General features: G+C 40.1%; 2 protein-coding genes across 2 annotated transcripts; both read left to right on the plus strand.

Annotated features, from left to right (window-relative positions):
• The first annotated feature begins 1,298 nt into the window (after positions 1–1,298).
• LOC121519570 (tripartite motif-containing protein 16-like) lies at positions 1,299–9,069 on the plus strand. Its single transcript, XM_041802320.1, has 3 exons — positions 1,299–1,691; positions 4,012–4,131; positions 4,447–9,069. Exons 1-3 carry the CDS (start codon positions 1,343–1,345, stop codon positions 5,835–5,837), a joined length of 1,860 nt encoding a protein of 619 aa, XP_041658254.1. The 5' UTR covers positions 1,299–1,342; the 3' UTR covers positions 5,838–9,069.
• Positions 9,070–12,353: 3,284 nt separating this feature from the next.
• On the plus strand, positions 12,354–17,768 carry LOC121519862 (ubiquitin carboxyl-terminal hydrolase 42-like). Its single transcript, XM_041802950.1, has 12 exons — positions 12,354–12,582; positions 13,197–13,403; positions 13,520–13,630; positions 13,754–13,853; positions 14,288–14,355; positions 14,470–14,540; positions 14,652–14,734; positions 14,853–14,964; positions 15,091–15,231; positions 16,442–16,542; positions 16,668–17,228; positions 17,540–17,768. The coding sequence occupies exons 1-12, from the start codon at positions 12,354–12,356 to the stop codon at positions 17,766–17,768; spliced, it is 2,013 nt and encodes a 670-aa protein (XP_041658884.1).
• The last annotated feature ends 1,471 nt before the right edge of the window (positions 17,769–19,239 follow it).

Consider the following 19,239-nt stretch of genomic DNA (forward strand, 5'->3'; position numbering starts at 1 on the left):
GATCAGGGTGATGGGCGCTGGAATAAACCAGGAAAATGACAGGAAAAGCGTCAAAATGTGGAGATCTAAGTCAAAATAACAACAGCAAAGTGGAAATACAACTGTGGCACTAATCCTCTTCCATACTAAAAATCAAAATCATCAGGAGGGATTAAACCTCCGTGGTGTTAAATTTAACATTTATTCAGAGTTGATGTTCTTCACAGGTAATGGTGTAATAGAGGCAGGCTTTACCATGTCTTTCATAAACTCAGTGCTCTTTTCTTCTCTGTAGTTCATCTGCTGCTGACTCGGTGGATAACTTCACTCATGGTGCAAAAGTCTCCAACATCAAAAACAACAATTCACCAGAAACACGAGCAAATGAATGCCAGTAGTCATCAATATATAACCCAGTCTTTCAAGGTATGTGTACTTTAAAAATTCAAATGTTATACAGACATAAATTGTACAAGCCTGTCCTTGTATTTTAATGTTTGTTTTAGTTTGTACAGACATTACCAGAGGAGCCAGCCACTGGTTATCGTGCCTTAGAGTTAGATTGGGCCTTTACTGGTACATTTTCTGCTCATCTTATTGCTGTGCTGGGACAGAGGGCCTAGAGCAGCCATTTAGCATGTGTGTGTTTTTTATTGTGTGCTTTGAACCATTTTTGATCTGTTGTGAGTAAACTGAACAACTTTTACTTGGTTTTCAGCATTTGTAGTGGTCATTTCTTTGTTACTTGCTTACATGTTTTGTGATTATTTCTTTGCTAGCTCCTTAGGTGTGCACAAGTGTGCTTTAAGCTTTAAACCTCTCCCTCCTACTGCAGACTGGTCCAGAGGTGAATGTTTATTTGACTGTGCCATGCTCTCTAAATGTTTGGTTGATATTTGGGGATTTTTTTAAAGTAATTTAGCTAAATAAATAAATGAATGAATAAATTAACTGCTGTATGGGTTGGTACACTCCAAAAAAAGGCAAACTTAAATCTAACTCCTAAATTTTCTGTGAAGTTGGCAGCCCTGAGTTTCCTAATCCTGCTTTGTCATGTTGATATCAACTTCAAGCATCCTGGTCACAGAACTGTTGATGCTGAAACGCTATGGCGACCTCCAGTCGTGTACGTTTGAAATACGACTGATAATACGGACTCCGTAAATCGACATAGCTGTTAACACTGAGTAAAGATTTGTTTTGGGTCTGTCGACCTAGCAACGTCTGAAACTGCTCCAGGCGTTCTGCGCGTGCTCCACAGTCAGTTCCCGCCGAGCTGTGACCCGGATGTACACTCGCGCAGAGGGAAGGCTGGAGGACAGAGCAGCCATCGATACAGAGGACAACAAACGTCGATATCAACATGCCGAGCGCTAAAGCGAAAAGTACTCATTTCTGGGCCGACGAGGAGACTCATTTCATGTTGTACCAGCTGAGGGAGGTGAATATATCCAAATACATGGATGGAAGGAAAACGAGGAATGGAAAGCTGTTCAGGATAGTGGCCGAGCGGTTGGACAAGGCTGGATTTAAAAGGACCCCCGAGCAGATCCGTGTCCGGTGGAAGCACCTGAAACAGGCCTACTACCACGCCAAGAAGAACCACCCCGCCGGCAGCAGCAATGCTGTTTACTCGGACGTGTTAGAGGAGCTGCTGGGTCACAGGAGCTCGTCCAACGGTGTGGAGGATGGAGACAACACCAAGGGCTCAGGTGAGCTGGCATGACGGCCGTCAGAGTCAACAGTGCTCCGGTACTTTTGGTTTGATATCTGTTTTATTATGAGGATAGCGTGAAAAAGTGCGCCTACATTTTAAACAACAGGGAACTATTAATCACTGTGTGAATCTGTGGTTCTCAACTGGTGGATCGAGTCCTAAAAGTAGGTCGAAAATGTTTGCCTGGAGAAAAGAAATCTGGAACAAATCTATGATGTACGGAAGCCCTGAGTGGACATTACAGCATCCGTGTCCCCTGCCCCAGAGCTGTTAATTCTCTTGACTTATTGTGCTGGGGTTACATAGCTGGTTTTCATTACTGATGTTGAGATCAGGATTATTTAACATGGCTACTCACTGATTCATTACATTCAGTTATTGAACTGAAATGTCTTAACACTTCGATAAACAAGCATTAAATTAATATAAAGGTAAATACAATAATGATCTAAATAATATTAATGAACAAAAAAAATCACTTCAGAGCAAAATATCAAAACAGTAAAGCTTTATAGCTTTGAACACATTTACATGAAATTCATGAGAAGTGTATCACTATTGATTTATCTCTGAATCATATTAGAGTTTTAGATTTTGCATCATCACATCCTGTTTGCAAGAAATGTTTCCTTTAAATGGGCTGGCTGCACAGACATCAGATGATTGAGTAATTCAAGCTATTTAAGCAAGAAGTAACCCAAAATGTATTTAACCAGGAGTGTTGCCATTGAGATACAAACATGTATTTCACAAAGGAGTCCACACATCTGACAAAAACATGAACATAAGAATAATTAAATCAATCAACAAGTCAGCAGTTTTTAGCTTAGAAAAACGTTAATTCACTGGTCAAATGTTCCCTAATTCTAGATGTAAATCCTCCAAAACTTATACTGCGCTTTAGGTTAGGATGATCCTGTAGGTTAGCCCAAGATGACGGAGGAAAAACATTAAAAGCTTTTTGACCAAAGATGGAGCAAGTTTGAGGTTATCGTACATGATAATCAATGAGAACCAATGTTACAGCTACTAACAGTTTTTGACGTCAGTACAGAACATGGATAAGAAGTAGGGCTGAATGATTAGCAAAAATAATCTAATTGTGATTTTTTTCCCCCTAATATTGCAATTTAATATGCGATTATTATTATTAAGATCCTTGTCTTATGTATTTTTCAATAAATACAAACAGTAAGTCATTCTATATTTAACTTACGTTTGGTCAGGAGCACTTGTCATACGTTTGATCATTCTGTATGTACAGTTTTACCTGGCAGAGACGGCTCTGCTCTAAAGGTGGTCCCTGGGTTCTGACTATGAAGGTACAGTCAGCTATAAGCCATAAAGGAGGAGGCTAGGGTGGAGGGGGTCAAGCTTTCCCAGCAGCAGTGTGGTGCATCAGCATTAATGCAGGCAGAGATTCATAGTAGTAAGTATGTTGTATTTAAAAACGCCACTGTGTCGAGAGAGCTGTGACTGACTGTGGGAGCAGCGAGGTGATAATTGGTATCAGCTAACCATCAGCTGGGCGTATGACTTCTGTAAACTTATGCTAAGCTTCATCAATAGAATGAACTAGGGCAGAACAATTAAAAAAAAACTCAATGTAACTGTGTTTGCTCCTATTGCAAATTTGATATCAGTTGCTTTATTGAAGAGCATTCTCATTTTTACATCTTTCTCATTCTAAGAAAAACATGCATAAAACCTGTAAAGGAGAATTTTTGTAAACCATTGGAAAAAAGAGAAACTTGATTGTTTGCAAAATGTGCACAAAGTGTCTGCTCCTGTAAAATGAATGCATTAAACTAGTATTTTGACACATTTAAAGAAATGTTCCACCTTCTGTGATCTGTAAATAGTAGCAGCCCTAATAAGAAGGTATTTCATGAAAAATGACTTTATAAAGGTATAACGATGCTCCATTCTCCATGGAGTTTTAAGTGGTATTGTAGGTCCTGTGATAAATATTAAACTGGTCACAAACCAGACTAAAATTAGTCCAAAATTAGACTGGAAAAAGGGAAGAAGACAAAAGCTTTAACCTCTTCTATTTATATGGTTTAACTTCTAACTGCTGAGACTGATGTAGGATGAGCTGTATCACAGTGTTGCTGAAGCCGCTGTTTTACATTTTTGATAGCAGGGATCTTTAAGATTAAAGCAGATTTGGTTTTGTTTGGGAAAAAAATACTTAAATGTGAAATACACAGTAAAAATAATAGAGATGCTTCTATATCCACAAGGGCACAGATAATACCCAAACTCGCTGTTGGACATTGGAGCTTAAAGTCGTCTTTTTGTGCCCTCTTAAGACGGTCTGCAGGAGGTGGAGGACCTTGGGGACACGACAGAGGAGGAAGAGGAGGCAGAATCTCCAGCGAGAGTAAGCAGCCCTCCTCAACCCAGTGCATCGTCTACCTCACAGTTAGCTGGTGAGTTATTCTGTCTTTATTAAAATGTCTATAACAACCGATGTAAGCGTTGGTTATTCTTCCTATGGTCCGTCATCCTCACTTCTACTTAACGCTACTCAACCATGTAAAGCTAAATGGAAAAGTAGCGAAAACAGTTGTTCATATTACATCAACTGAAGTGCATGAAGATGGGTTCTCAGTCAGATCAGGGTAATTCAGACTTGATTTAAAAGACAGCTGGGTGTGATTGAAGTCCTTGGAGACATTTCACCTCACATTAATGACTCACTGAAACTTGGTCAACCACTCTGATAATGACCAAACTTTTTTCAGTTCTTTCTGCAGAGCAACGACAGACATCACCAAGTGGAAGGACACAACACGTAGCTAATGTGGAAAAGTTTCTCCAAACGATGCAGCAGATGCAGAGGACCTGGTTGCAGCAGATCCAGCAGAGTCAGGAGAGAGAAGAACGGCTGGTCAACAGCATTCTGGAAAACAATGCCAAAATGGTGTCTGCGATGATCGAAGGCATCCGTGGCTTGCAGCCTCCCACACCTCGAACACCTTGCCAGGTTTCAGAAGCTAACAGCTGTGCAGCGGGGGAGCATCCGGCTGCAGCAGAGAGGACTGAAAGGACGGGAGAGGTGGAGATGAATGGGTGTAACATCCAGCAGAGAGTTCAGGACAAAGAGAGAGACGTGAAGCTGCTTCAGCAGGAGGTGGAGGCTGTCAACCGCTCTGCCGATGAAGCAGTGGAGCACAGTGAGAGGAGCTTCTCCAAGCTGATTTGCCTCATGGAGAAAAGACGCTTTGAGGTGAGGCAGCAGATCAGATCCCAGCAGAGAGCTGAGGTGAGTCAACTCAAGGAGCTTCAGGAGAAGCTGGAGAAGGAGATCACTGAGCTGCAGAAGCTCCCCTTCACAGAGGACCAGGACCAGTTACTACAGGACTTCCCCTCACTGTCACAACTCGGTAAATCTGCAGACTCATCCAGCATCAATATCCGTCCTGTGACGTATTTTAAGGATGTGACAGCGGCTGTGACAGACGTCAGAGACAAACTAGAGGACGTTCTGAGTGAGAAATGGACAAACACCTCACGGACAAAGACTGAAACAGATGTTTTAATGTTGCAGTTAGAGCCCAAGACCAGAGCAGAGTTCTTACAGTATTTACAAGATGTCACACTGGATCAAAATACAATAAACTCATGGCTGGCATTATCCAATGGGAACAAAAAAGTAACATTCATGAGTAAATACCAGTGTCATAGTATCCACCCAGACAGATTCAGTGAGTGTCTTCAGGTCCTTAGTGAAGAGAGTCTGAATGGACGTTGTTACTGGGAGGTGGAGACACAAGGAGACGGAGTTTGTGTAGCAGTGGCGTACAAAGACATCAGCAGAGCAGGGAGCTCCAATGACTGTGGATTTGGATATAATGATAAATCTTGGGTGTTTGATTGTTACAACAACGGTTTTTACTTTTGGCACAACAACGTCCAAGCTCACGTCTCAGGATCCGTGTCGTCCAGAGTCGGCGTTTACCTGGATCACGGTGCAGGTGTTCTGTCCTTCTACAGCATCTCTGACACAATGACTCTCCTCCACAGAGTCCAGACCACGTTCACGCAGCCTCTACATGCTGGAATCAGGTTTCATTTATGTAACTGTGGGTCCACCGCTGAGTTCTCTAAGCTGAAAAAGACTGAAACCATTTAAAGGGTTTACTTCTGTGTTTTATCTTTAATTCTGACTGTTTTCATATTTGTAACAAACTTCTCTCTGCTCTGAGTGTTTGTTCAGGGAAACAGCTCTACTAGATTGATCCAGAATCCCCATGTGTAATTACCATGAAATTCTTTATCACATTTGGACTAGTTTTGTGGGTGAGCCCCAGGAATATTTATGACAATTCCCCGTTTTTGTTGTGGATAGTTTGCAGGTTTAATGAATCAGAGTGCAATATGAGAGTAGTTTATAAACCCTCACCTTTTATTCATTCATAAAGATGTAATATATAAGCACCCTTAATAACCTAAAGCCCTCCAAATAAGACAAAAAGTAGCTTCAGATAGGTTCTTTGCAGATGAAGCTGTGCTGCATTATGGAAACTTCCTTTGGGGGGCAAGTAGTGATTTCTGCACACGACCAGAAAGGCTACGTTTTTAGCTGTTTATGCCAAGTGTTCAAAGTGAGAGGATAAAAACATTAATTCTAAAGCTACTTTGTATCCCGAAAGTAGTAAAATATTCAAGCAACACTAAAAAGTTTTTAAAAACTCGCAGTGCAACAGCAGCAGGCAGGGAAAATTAAAGCCTCCGTCCAAAGCCTTGACTAGTAGAGTAACACAACGCTCATGTATGGTCTGTTTTCACAAAGCGGTTCGTTTAGCACATTAAGCCCTGATCTAGCCTCTTCAGCTGCTGTCCGTCCAGTCTTCAGGCTCATTTATGCTCTGTGCACATATGAAAATAGATCTGTGCTTTAAACGCCACATCTGTCATTGCCCTCATATTTACATGCGTCTGTTGTGTGGGAGAAGGCGGACATTACGACCCAACTTCAGAAATCCCAAAATATGCCATTAAGTAGAAGTGAAACTACTGATTTCAAAATGTAAGAAGTACTAGTACACAAAAAAGCTACTTGGTTACAGTACTTAGAGTAAATGTAATCAGTTACTTTATACCCTGAGAATTAAAACAACCGGGGGGGGGGGGCACTGAAAAGGGAGCTAATCGTGGCTCACAAAGTTTATTCAGTTGATAGTATATCACAGTTTCAATCCAAAGCTTTTTTTGTGTCAAAATTATTGTTTTTTGTGTTAAAGAGGTTTAGCGAGCCTCCTAGCTCAGTACAAGACTCCTCTAGACTCTTGCCTTCCTTCATCTGGCTAACAACGCTCGACACCGGGAAGTCTACAGGAGTAATTTGTGATATTCATTGCCTAAATGCCAGGTTAAATCAATAAAACTGTTTTAAAAATCCATTTTTTGTAAAGTGTAGGGATGGTACCTAGAGAGTGTAGAAAGTTTCTCTGGACAGTTGCTGTGTACACGTCCGTTTAGAGCTGTAAAGTGCTGACTTTCCTCCAGTCCCTTTCATTCCTGATGGCTTTCCCCCACTTCCTGACCCCCAACTGACATTCACGCATCATCAGCATAACGTGACAGCAAAGAACCTACAAATGTAAAAACCAAAATTTAACTTAATTATCAGGATCGACGTTAGTGTTACTCAACCTTGCCCTTTTTAAAAGGTCCCCTCTTCCCTGTAGAGAAATGGCCTTTAACAGGAATTTTAGTATTTATTAAGAAATGAACAGCATGACTGATCTCCTTATCAGTACACCTTAATGGTCCAAGTATTGATACTACTGCCAACTTTATTCTGACAAATAATTTAATGTAAAACCTGTATTAAGGTTTATCACCAAATAAAATTCCCTTTTTTGACGTTGCATTGAACACATCATGAACACATTTTTCATTGGCCTTATAGTCATTTTCCTGAGCCGACCTTGAACTCATCCTAATATTGTGGCATGTGTAGTCAGCCCACTAGCTTTTATCCAGACAATTCCCATAAAGATCTGAACGCTGTATTTCTGTTTTTCACTAATGGGAGTTCACACACACAGTGTGTTTGCCACGGCTGTTTGTAGTGGTGGAGGATGATGACTGTCACTCACAGTCCCAGGAGAGTTGGCTTTTTATTTAATTTTACCCAGTCACATGTCATTTTTGTGTAATATTATTTACACATTGTCTTCCCTTGTTAAAAAGTGTTAATGAAGGCTTGGAAACTGATCATCTTTAAACTTTAGATTGAAACAGTAGACTGGAAAAAGTCAAAGGAACCAGTTGAATTGGGCTGATTTCCCTCACTGTGGAGTTTTTTTAATGTAATGGATCTGCCAAATGTACTTCCTGTGGAAAATGTGTCTCTATTGTGTCATAAAATGATGTTTAAGTTCTTGTTTCAGTGGGACTGAGATCCCAGACTTGCTGCTGTATTGAAACCTTCCACCTTAATGAGTGAGATCACTACGTACTGGACTGAGTGTTGAAGGAGGTGGATTTTACTAGGGATGCACCGTATTGGATTTTTGCTGTTAACCAGTCTGACAGTTCCCAAACTCATCCCAGCTGACACTGATATATGGACACCTTATTTTCTTGTAAAGTGCTTCCAGTGCAAAGAGAGGCTGAGTCATCGGAGCTGAGAGAGGAGCAGGAAGTAGACAGCCTGGTGGTTGTTTTACTGTTCAAACTGTTCAGGCTTCACAGTGGACTTTTAAGGATGATGCACCTGAGGCAACCACCTACATCTGATGGCACACTTGTTAATTTTTGCTAATATTTAAGGGTGATATATGATTTACACTGCTGATATATCTTCTGTGTATACCAGCAGAAAATTTCAAGACAGCCCGGCTGCAGACCGCTCATCGCTCATCTCTGACGGCTCTCACAGACCGCACACCTGAGATGGTGTGCATCTCAGAACGAACAACCATTCTCACAGACCGCATGTCTCAGAACGTAAATACACACTAAAACTTCCCAAAATAAAATTGGTTTAAACTTCCGGTGTCAATCTACCGCTGTTTATATGCAGTTGGCATCCGCTTCCTTTGTCTTCTATTACCAGTACTTAGCTTTCGTCTGAGATATGCTGCGTCTCACATAAGCGGTCTGCTGGAGGGCTGTTTGAGTTTGACGGCCTGCAGCCAGACCCCCCTTGATCTGCTAATGCCATTATCATGCCAATAATATTGTGCATCCCTAGATTTGACTGCATTATTGTCCTCTGTTGAACACATCCCTGTCTGTCTTTATGAGTTGATGTCTTATGAAACCAAAGCAAACTTTTCTGTATTGTAAATATTTTCTTCTCACTTCTCAGGATATTTGCAGAAAATCTATGATCATGTTTATATAAATTTATTTGGTTGATTAAACTGAATAAACTGACAAACTAGCAGTTTTAACTCAATAACATCTGACACTTTTTTATGTCCGTATCTTCTGATTCTTTAACAAAACAGTCGTTTTCCAACATGAAAATGGTGTGGATGTGATGCAGTCAAACATGAAATAAGGGCTTCATTTGGTCAAAGTCTAGTAGGAAGACGTTATAGTCAAGCTCTGGAATATCACCTGGACATTTTAGAAACAAATCCTCATGGATGGTGCGCTGAAATCAACTGCAGTGAATGGATACGTTTGGATGTGACCATCAATTTAAGCCAGTGACATTTCTTTCAGTTTTTGAAGCCTACATATTCTGACATTTGGTAAATTTAGAGATTATCTTGGCACCATCTCTCTAAAAACAGGTTTTGGGCACAGCCTCTATGTGAGATTTAGTAGATGTGAAGTTGCACAGGGAGTTTCATGCTTTGAAAACCAAAAATTCAGTTTCTCAGAAAATTAGAATATTGTGAAAAAATTCAACATTGGAAAGTCATGGTGTCACCCTCTAATCATCTAATGAACTCCAAACACCTGCAAAGATTTCCTGAGCCTTTGAATGGTCTCTCAGTCTGGGTCAGTAGGATCCACAATCATGGGGAAGACTGCAGACTGGACAGATGTCCAGAAGACAGTCATTGACACCCTCCACCCTCCATGCACTGAGGTGCATCCACACCAATGAGTACCACTTGTTATCAGAGAGCCTGAATGAGTATAAATCCCTAATAATTGTAAACAGGTTAAAGGAGAATTTGCAATCCAGTTTTCTTCGTTTTCTGTTTTGGGCGTTTAATAGTTGGAATAAAGAGACGGACAACTGATGCTTGATGGTATAACATTTAAATTTCACACCAGCCAATCAGCACGTAGTTTTGGGTGAGATTATGATGACTGTGTGAAAAAAATAAAGCAAGATTGCTGATGGCCCAGTGGTTAGGTTGCTCCTCATGTATGCAGGCAGTCCAGGTTCAAGTCCAGCTTGTGGCTCCTCTCCAGCATGTCTCTCCCTCACTCTCTCATTCCCATTTCTGAGTCTATCCGCTGTCCTACTCTCTAGATCAGGGGTTCTCAGCATTGGGGTTGGGACCCCATTGGGGGCCGCCAGACACCAAGATGGGGTCTCCAGACGCCTTAAAAAACTAAGAACATTCTTTAAATTACACTGTTAACACTTTAAACCAATTTTGCCAAATATTAACATTTTTTTAAAGATTATTTTGTTCTAGAGCGTTCCATGGAGACTGTGACCTCACTAAGAAGTTCCAGTCCTCAGTGTATAACGTGGCATGTTATTAAGTGGATGTTCACTCCACACTTCAACTCCCACAAGAGCAGACCAAGATTTTACTGTGAGCCCGAAAAGAGCAAACGAAGATTTTACTGTAAGTATTTTTGGACTTTTTTTCATTCAACACTGCGTGTTAAAGACTTTGTCTGTCAGCCAATGTGATTCAGTTTTACTAGAGCAGGTGGGAGGGAACGGCTGTTGATGTAAACGTGTTTCTGACCAGACAGGACATTTCCTCTCAACTTTAACTGCTTCCCTCCAATTTCTTACCTTACAGAAGAGTATTAGGGCCACTGAAAAAAAAAAAGAAAATTTGAGACAAATTTTTTTTTTCACTTGTGAGAAAAAAGTCAGATTTCTGAGTTTAAAGTCACAATTCTGAGATTAAAGTCAGAATTCTGAGATTAAAGTTAGAATTCTGAGAAAAAAGTCAGAATTCTGAGATTAAAGTGAGAATTCTGAGATTAAAGTCAGAATTCTGAGAAAAAAGTCAGAATTCTGACTTTAATCTCAGAATTATGACTTTAATCTCAGAATTATGACTTTTTTCTCACAATTGAAAAAAAAAAGTCTCAATTTTTTTTTTTCAGTGGCCCTAATACTCTTCCATACTTACTTCTGATTTTAACCTTTTAATGGAGAAGATTTATATCTTGGTATAAGTCGATATTACTTTGAGCTAAGTGTGTGTTGTTCTCGGATACAGATTGAAAGTGAGACTGCTTTATTAATGCTTGAAATGCAGGGTAACTCGGGATAAGATGTGCCATGTTAATAAATATACCAATAAATTAAAAATTAATAAATTGTACTGTACTGTGGAAATCCTCCTTGCAGGACTAAGTTGGCCTGAGTCAGACTGCCCTGTTTGTTAATAGCCAGGATTTACAGCTGATGAAGGCAAATTTCTATAGCCAAAATATTGGTCGCAAGTATCAGCAGAGCAGATATTTTCATCCCATCCTGTTACAGATATTCCCCTCTTAGGATAATACCTGTAAGTACCGATATCAGAGTATTGTACTCAAGTAAAATTACAGTTACTCCTGTTAAATCCTAAGTAAAAGTGCTGATTTCCAAACATACTCACAAAGTAACAGTAAACAGAAAGTTACTAACTTAATTACAGCTATTTGAGGAAATGAAATTAGTTAAGCTATTTTTCACCTTTTTATTTCACAATAGTGACTATTGGTAGATTACAAGATATAACCAGAGATGTAAAAGTATCAAACTTTTGTACTCATGTTAAAGTACAGTTACTTTGGTTAAAATGTGCTCAAGTAGAGGTGCAGATACCAGTCTAAAATTCTACTAAAGTAAAAACCTATTTTTATTAAAGTTTACTTAAAGTACTGTCTACTTTTCATACCCAATGTGCTCTACAGTGAAATATTACCTCTCCTTAACATGCTAGAACACCAACAGAATATGAATCTCCTACAGGTGGTTTATAATAAAGGTGTGACTTAACCTCAAATAAAATGCAGCCGCTGCTTTGGGATGAAATGTGGGATGATTTTCTCTGTCAGTTTGGTAAATTGACTTAACTTTATATTATGCAATATATATTATATTTATATTAGAGGTGTATGATACTATCACAATATTGCAATCTCGGCATTCCAGCAAAATTCTGATATCGTACATCCCTGGTTAGCAGTGTTTATGTACTGTTTTGCTCCCTCAATTTGTTGTAGGTGGTATAATTTGTACTAATAAATCATGCATAATTTACTGTGTAAATTTGCTATGCAGAAAAGAAAAGTAAAGCAAACTTTACCACACTTATTTGAGCAGAGTTTCTCCAGGCCAAGACGCTTACATGGCTTTGTAATTACTCTCATTAAATATGTCTTCTTTAAAAAACATAAATGACAAACACACGCTCTATGATTTGATCCATGTTTTGTACATCCGTCTAACTCACTTATTTGTGTTATTCTGCCCCTCTTCCAGCTTTGAACAATGACCATAGTTAACAGGTCACCAGAGAAGTCTGACCACGAGTCAGCCGGGTGTCAGCGGTCTCCCTTGACCAGTGGAGACATGGAAATGGACGATAGCTTGGCAGTGGGTCCCACCATACCCAGTGACTCTCCGGGGTTGAAGGCTCGAGGAAGCTCCCTGGGCCCAACACCCGGACCTGCTGTCTACAATAACACGCCCTCTTCTGTGGGACGGCCCGAGGAGCAAGGTAGGTGAAGCAAAGTTTTATTACCTGTGTGTTTATTGAAAGCTGCAAGAAATCTGTTCATGGTGCTTATTTAGTCTGAGTCTTTAAAAATCTCGTTGCTCATGTGCATTTTTTTCTGGCCGTTGAGAAACTGTTGTTGATTTAGATGTTTAGATTTTACAGGTAAGTTGAACATTTTAATCCAGGTATTTTATCAGCTTTCTATCAGAAGCTGCACTAATGAGGATGCAGTTTTCCATGCTATTTCTGTTTGGGAGAATAACACAGCTGGTTTTGTGGGTGTTTTGCTGCTTCCGCTCCATTTTCATTCACCCAGTTATATAATCAGGCCAGTTTGAAGAAAGTGCATGATCAATCACTGCAGCTGGTGACGGATCAGTGTTTTGACTTACAGCGCAGCAGCTTGATATTAGTGAAAACAAAGAGAGGGCAAATACTGAGCTGTTTTTCTCCCTCAGCTTCTTTCCTTTGTAGTTGACATTTGTGTAACTATTTACACAGATTTCACTGTAAAAACTGTAATAACTATCCCTCTACTATTTTCCAATACAAGCCTACTTGGCTATTAAGCGTAGACTATAGTTTTAGTAACGATGTTTGTTCTGTCTGTGCAGTGCTGAGCTGTGATGATGGCCTTGACCTGCCCCAGATGGTCCTCTTCCCTGCAGAGCGGCTCCACCTGAAGTGGACACAAGTTCACCCCATCGGTGCAGGCTTGCAAAATATGGGGAACACCTGCTTCCTAAACTCAGCCCTGCAGTGTCTCACTTACACTGCTCCGCTTGCAAACTACCTGCTGACACAGGAGCACTCCAACACATGTAAGTTATTGGTTCATGGTGATGCCAGTCATGCAGTTGTTTTTATATCAGTCTTTGTCACTGTAACTCTGTTCTTGTCTTACTCCACATGTTTTGTTCATATTTATCTGCCACAGGTCACGAGCCAGGGTTCTGTATGATGTGCACCATGCAAAACCACATCACTGAAGTTTTTGCAAACTCTGGAGATGTTATAAAGCCCACTGGTGTGCTCAACAAACTCACAAGTAAGTGGATTTTAGGAAGAATTTATAGCCTGGTGCTAACTGGATCTTTTTTGTTGTTACTATTGCAAGACCATATAATAAGTCTTTGTGAAGCTAACTGTTCTGCATTGTTTTCATAAACAGATATTGCAAGTCACTTCCGCCGTGGGCGCCAGGAGGATGCACACGAGTTCCTGCGGTACACAGTGGATGCTATGCAAAGGTCCTGCTTACCTGGAGACTAGTACGTTTCATTCATTTCCAAAAACACACAAAACATAAGCTAGTACACAATCAGACCTAAACTTTGAGCGGTTGGTCATATTTAGGGTCTTTTTAGTGGGATGTTTAAAATGGATTTAAGCCCTAAAATGTCCTTCATATGCACTCTGTATCCTGTTGATCTTATATAAATTCTGCAAAGTCTGTTTAGTCCTGATGAAGGGGTTTCTGAAAATATAACAACCTAGTTAGTTACTTATTCTTATAAGTAAATGACCTTTCAACTCCTTTTTGTCTCACTCTAGCTCTTTGAGCTGTGATTTTGATACTGTAAAGGCACAGCATTTTTATTCTCTGTTCTAGTATAGTTAGAAAAACATCATCTTTGCTTGTTGGGTGCCAGGCTATTATCATTAACTGGTTGTTTTTTCATCCTTCTACTTCTCTTTGTGACAGTTTGGACAGGCAAACGCAGGCAACCACTTTCATCCATCAGGTATTTGGCGGGCAACTGAGGTCTAGAGGTAAATTATTAGTGCAAATGTTTTTTTTCACTGCACAATATCATGCCATTGTTGTTGATTTCTCATACATTTTCTCTGGACTACCAAATAAACACTGTCTTTCCTCTTTTTCAGTTGAATGTTTAAACTGCAAAGCAGTCTCGGACACATTTGACCCTTTTCTGGACATACCTCTGGACATTATGGTAATTACTCATACCATTATTCATATTTCTGATATTTTGCTGCCAGTGTGTTTCAGACTAATTCACTTCAAAATGTTGCAACAATACTGAAAACATTTTCTGTCTGTGCAGACGGCTCGCAGTGTCTCCCAGGCTCTGGAACAGTTCGTCACACCAGAACAGCTGGGTGGAGATGACTCCTACAAATGCGCCAAGTATGTTTCACGTCAAATACAAACACTTTCTTTTCCCTCATTGACTTAATGACTTTTGTTTGCTTATTATAATGTCTGTTTTCTCAGTCACTAACTGAAATTTCCTTTCCTGCAAAAGGTGCACAAAAATGGTCACAGCCTCAAAGAGACTTACCATCCATCGCAGCTCCAACGTGCTCACACTCTGTCTCAATCGCTTTGCAAACTTCAATGGAGGCAAAATCACAAAGGTATTTCACATAGAACCATGCAGAACCATGACTAAGTTATAGAGGATCACTTTTTATGGAGTTTTAATACAGTAACGCCCAGATAAATTTGCTAACAACCTGCTGTTTTTTTATTTTGGTCATCAGGGTGTGAAATATCCCGAGTACTTGGACCTGCGGCCCTTCATGTCTCAGTCTCAGGGGGAGCCTCTGCTCTACGAGCTGTATGCTGTGCTGGTCCACTCTGGATTCAGCTGTGATTCTGGACACTACTATTGCTATATTAAGGTACTGGCACTGCTACCATTCACTGTTCTAATCTATCATGACACTCCAGTTGCTGAGTACACATGCAAACATTTGTCAACACCTCACAGAGACGGTCACATGTAGAGCTCCTTTGAGAACTTTGCTTTACAAAGTCTGAAATCAGTACAAACAAAAGGAAAAATAGATTTAAACACAGAGGTTTTGTAGTATTTTGTTCTATATTAAAGCATGTTTACAAAGCAGGGCACACGTAGGGTTATGAGAGTATTTAAAGAGGGTTTCATTTTGTATTTCTAAATTTAGGCCATAAAAGTATTGAATGTACTTTTACAAAGCGTATATTTTATTGATAAAGATCTTAATTTAATCCTGTGCAAGACCACAGAAAAAATCTGTAAGAGTAACTGAACCCCAGAGTTTCAGCTGAGCTGCATCTACCTTGGAGCTTAAAAAATATCGTTATAATATCATAACTAGAGAATGGGAGGGAGAGATAAGACACACCCACTTGCATCAGCCACATCATATAGCCTGTGTGACTTTTGCTCATTTTCAAAAGTCAAAACCATCGAAGGTGAGCTTCATGCTACCCAAGTGTGAAACGATGATATATGATCCCGTTTGTATACTATCAGGTTGGTCAATAAAGCTCTAGGCTAACAGCTACACAACCCACAATCCTAGAGTCTAACAGCGATGGAGCCAGCTATTACCCACAAATATTTCAGCTATCAAGCTGCTACCATCAAAGTCAGCTGAAGGGAAAGAGTGGGTTGAGACTGTTGAGCTCTGTCATGATGAAAGCTGTCAACAGATGCATCACCTGCCACCAGATCAGAAAGATTCAGTTGCAGTAGCCATGATTAAATCTGCAGAGGGTATTCCCTGAGCATAATTCTAGCACAAAAAGTAGAATTTAAATAGTTTGTACTTAAATGTTGACATTTGGATCGTAACTGATTAACAGTACAACTAAATACCCATTTACATAGGTTTTCATTTAAAAAAAAAAAAAAGAGGTCTGAGGGTTCAATTACTCTTGAAGTTTCGTATAAAGTGGTCTAGACAAAGGGTACTCTGCATATGAAAAGTAGTCTTTTCTCTGTAAAATTTAAAAAGTTAAGAAAACTTTTGAAGGAATAAAAATGATAAAATGATTATTAAGTTTTAGATGATCAATAGTGAGAATTGTGGTTCTTGATTATGGAAAAATCTGTTGTGTTTCCAGGCCAGCAACGATCAGTGGTATAGGATGAACGACTCGACTGTGTCTGTCAGGGACATCAAGTTTGTTCTCAACAAACAGGCCTATGTCCTTTTCTACGTCAAGTAAGTAGAAAATTGTTGCATAGTAAAAGAAGACATTTTTAATCATTAAAATGTCTCAATTTTGGGAAAGTGTCTTACAAACTTGGTCACTCCAATTATCATATTCCTTTATTTTGTGTCATTAGATCCACTGATGTAAAGAAAAATGGGGACTACGGCCTGAGTTCTTCCTCCTCATCCGTCTCCCACTCGATCAGTAGACCCACAGTGATACCTGATCAAGACAAAGTCCGGAAGATTTCATTCGTCTTCGGGCTAGGCAAACAGAACGGCCCATCCTTGTCATCCTCTGACAGCCAGCCATCCTCTGCCAACAGCAGTAATGGGGAGCATCATACTGGAGGGAATGGAGCCTCATTTTTGGTGCCATATGGCCTCGAGTCTTCAGAGGAATCGGACCAGGAGAACTATGGCTCCCTGGAAAATGGCCTAGAGTCGTCAGAGGAGTCGGACCAGGAGAACTGGGGCTCCCTGGAAAATGGCTGTTCCAATAATGCTCCTAAAGGCACAAACGGAGAGTCAGGAGTTCACCATAATGGGACTGGATTGAATGGAGCCACTGATGGTGTCACCAAATCTGGTCAAAGTGAGCACCAGTACGGAGACCACAAAGTGAATGAACACCATGGGCTCCATGTGACTCCCGCTGCAGCTAATGGGCTTGACAGTGACCACAGTCACTTCAGGTAAGAAAAGCACTCTAACACTGAACTAGGAATGGGTATCTTTTAACCAGTTATCATACAATTCAGTAGGTTTCAATACGATGGGCTAGGATACACTTTTATCTTTCTTAGACTTAACTGCTGAACTCATTCAGCTGCCTTGAGAGTTGCATCAATTAAAAAACACTAAAATTGCCCCTTTTTGAAGTAGTAACTACTAATCAATGATTGTTTTAAAATCAAATTGAATTAACATGATCAACTTCTAAAATGAAGCATATTCCACCTAAAAGAGTGACTAAAAGCATTGTTTGTCTGCTTTCTTCTTCCAGTAAAGAGGCGCATAACTCTGCCTCTCAGGCTAGTTCTTCTCAGAACAGCCACAGCGCAAAATCCAACGTCTCTCCCCCTAAAGCTCATTTCTCCTCGTTTGAATCCGCTCAGAACAAGGTGGATCGTACTCGCAAGAGGGGCCAGAGCAAGGAAAGGGAAGGCAGCCCTGAGGCGCATCGCTCTAAAAAACCCCAAAAAGAGCGAGGAAAAGAAGAAATCAAAAGATAAAGACAGACACCGTGAGAGAGAGTAAGTGATAGTATCTCTGCCTTCATGCTACACAAAGTTTCTTTTTCACATTTTGTCTTGGGAAAGTAATAATAGCTAATGAGTGGATGTTCGAGAGTTTTGTCAACATTCCTTTGGACTGAACAATTGGTCATTAACTTAAAAAAGCTGAGTTTCTTTCAAGAATCAAATGTCATGTCATGATGCAATATTAGAAACAAAAACCCGCCTCCAAATTACGCTCTTCAAATCTAGATTTGTAACATAGAAAACTGAATAATTGGGGGTTTTGACTATGAAATGATAAACCAACATTATCATAAGCTCTGACCCAGTAATGTCTTTTTACTTGAGTTTTTTATTTTAATTAGACGCATAAATTAGATTTGAGTTTTTGCAGTGTAGCACCTAAAAATCCAACAGAAATGCAAAGACTTGAGTCAAAGACTTAATTGATGAGTTGTACTTGAAAGCATATGCTTAAAAAGTTTAATAAGAGCTAACATAGTTTTAGATGACATCCAATTAATTATGTCCAGTATTGCATCACATTATGGTCTAAATCTTCTGGTCTTTGTTCTCTCCACACTGGTTTTCTGTATGTTAACAATTTCTACTTAACATGTGTGATAAATACAACAGAAGAGAGAAGGAGACAGCCCTGTTGCTACATATTTTTCAAGTCTGAACCCTGTAACTGTTTGCCTGGGGCTCAACAAAACAGTTAAAAAAAATTGAAGGTTATAAGGGATGTTTGAGACAGATCTTTATAAGGAAGGGGTACACACTGTTTTCATTATTGTGGAAACTCTTTCTCATGCTCTGAACATGATAAACAGCACTGAGTGCAGGTCGCTAACAAAGTTATCACTTCTTGTTCGTGCTGGGTGTCTTCAGTGACTGCGATGCCTGAAATCAGTCTCTTTAGTCTTGGATTGATTGTTGACTTTGTGTCGTCTGTGTCCTTTTAGAAGCTCCAGTGATTCTGACAGAGCCGCAGAAACGAAAAAGAAAAAGAGGCGGCAGTGGGACAGCGAGGCGGAGCACCACAGCCCTCTCAGTCACAAGAACAGGAGCAGCGAGGAGAGGGAGAGCCGTAAAAGAAAATATGATGATATCAAGAACTCTGAGCATGACGATTATCCACCTGAAAAACGCTGACGCATTGATCGCACAGGCAACAGTGGTTATCATAAACTCCCCTTCAACTACGCCTCTCCCACAAATGTCACCTCCATCTCAACGGGTTCACAGGTACGACAGCTGATTCATACTGAGAATCACTCTTTAAAATAATCACTCAGTATATTTACACACGCTTAACAAAAGTTGCATTATTGTGTTAGTCTGACTGAGCAAATAATTTTGTTTTAGCCTCTTTAGCTTTCATATTAAAAAACCCTGATGCGTGAAGTTTAAAAGTTGAGCAGTGTCAAAGACGATGGTTGACAAAGCGAGTGACATAGAGGCC

The sequence above is a fragment of the Cheilinus undulatus genome, linkage group 13, assembly GCF_018320785.1.
Source record: "Cheilinus undulatus linkage group 13, ASM1832078v1, whole genome shotgun sequence".
Lineage (NCBI taxonomy): Eukaryota > Metazoa > Chordata > Actinopteri > Labriformes > Labridae > Cheilinus > Cheilinus undulatus.

What these genes read in the sequence shown, in the direction of transcription:
- LOC121519570 (XM_041802320.1), top strand. Translation starts at nt 1,343, where the DNA reads ATGCCGAGCGCTAAAGCGAAAAGTACTCATTTCTGGGCCGACGAGGAG. An exon ending in AGACAACACCAAGGGCTCAG is followed by an intron (nt 1,692 to 4,011) that starts GTGAGCTGGCAT and finishes TGCCCTCTTAAG; the next exon opens with ACGGTCTGCAGGAGGTGGAG. An exon ending in GTCTACCTCACAGTTAGCTG is followed by an intron (nt 4,132 to 4,446) that starts GTGAGTTATTCT and finishes AACTTTTTTCAG; the next exon opens with TTCTTTCTGCAGAGCAACGA.
- LOC121519862 (XM_041802950.1), top strand. Translation starts at nt 12,354, where the DNA reads ATGACCATAGTTAACAGGTCACCAGAGAAGTCTGACCACGAGTCAGCC. An exon ending in ACAGGAGCACTCCAACACAT is followed by an intron (nt 13,404 to 13,519) that starts GTAAGTTATTGG and finishes TATCTGCCACAG; the next exon opens with GTCACGAGCCAGGGTTCTGT. An exon ending in AGTGACCACAGTCACTTCAG is followed by an intron (nt 17,229 to 17,539) that starts GTAAGAAAAGCA and finishes TTCTTCTTCCAG; the next exon opens with TAAAGAGGCGCATAACTCTG.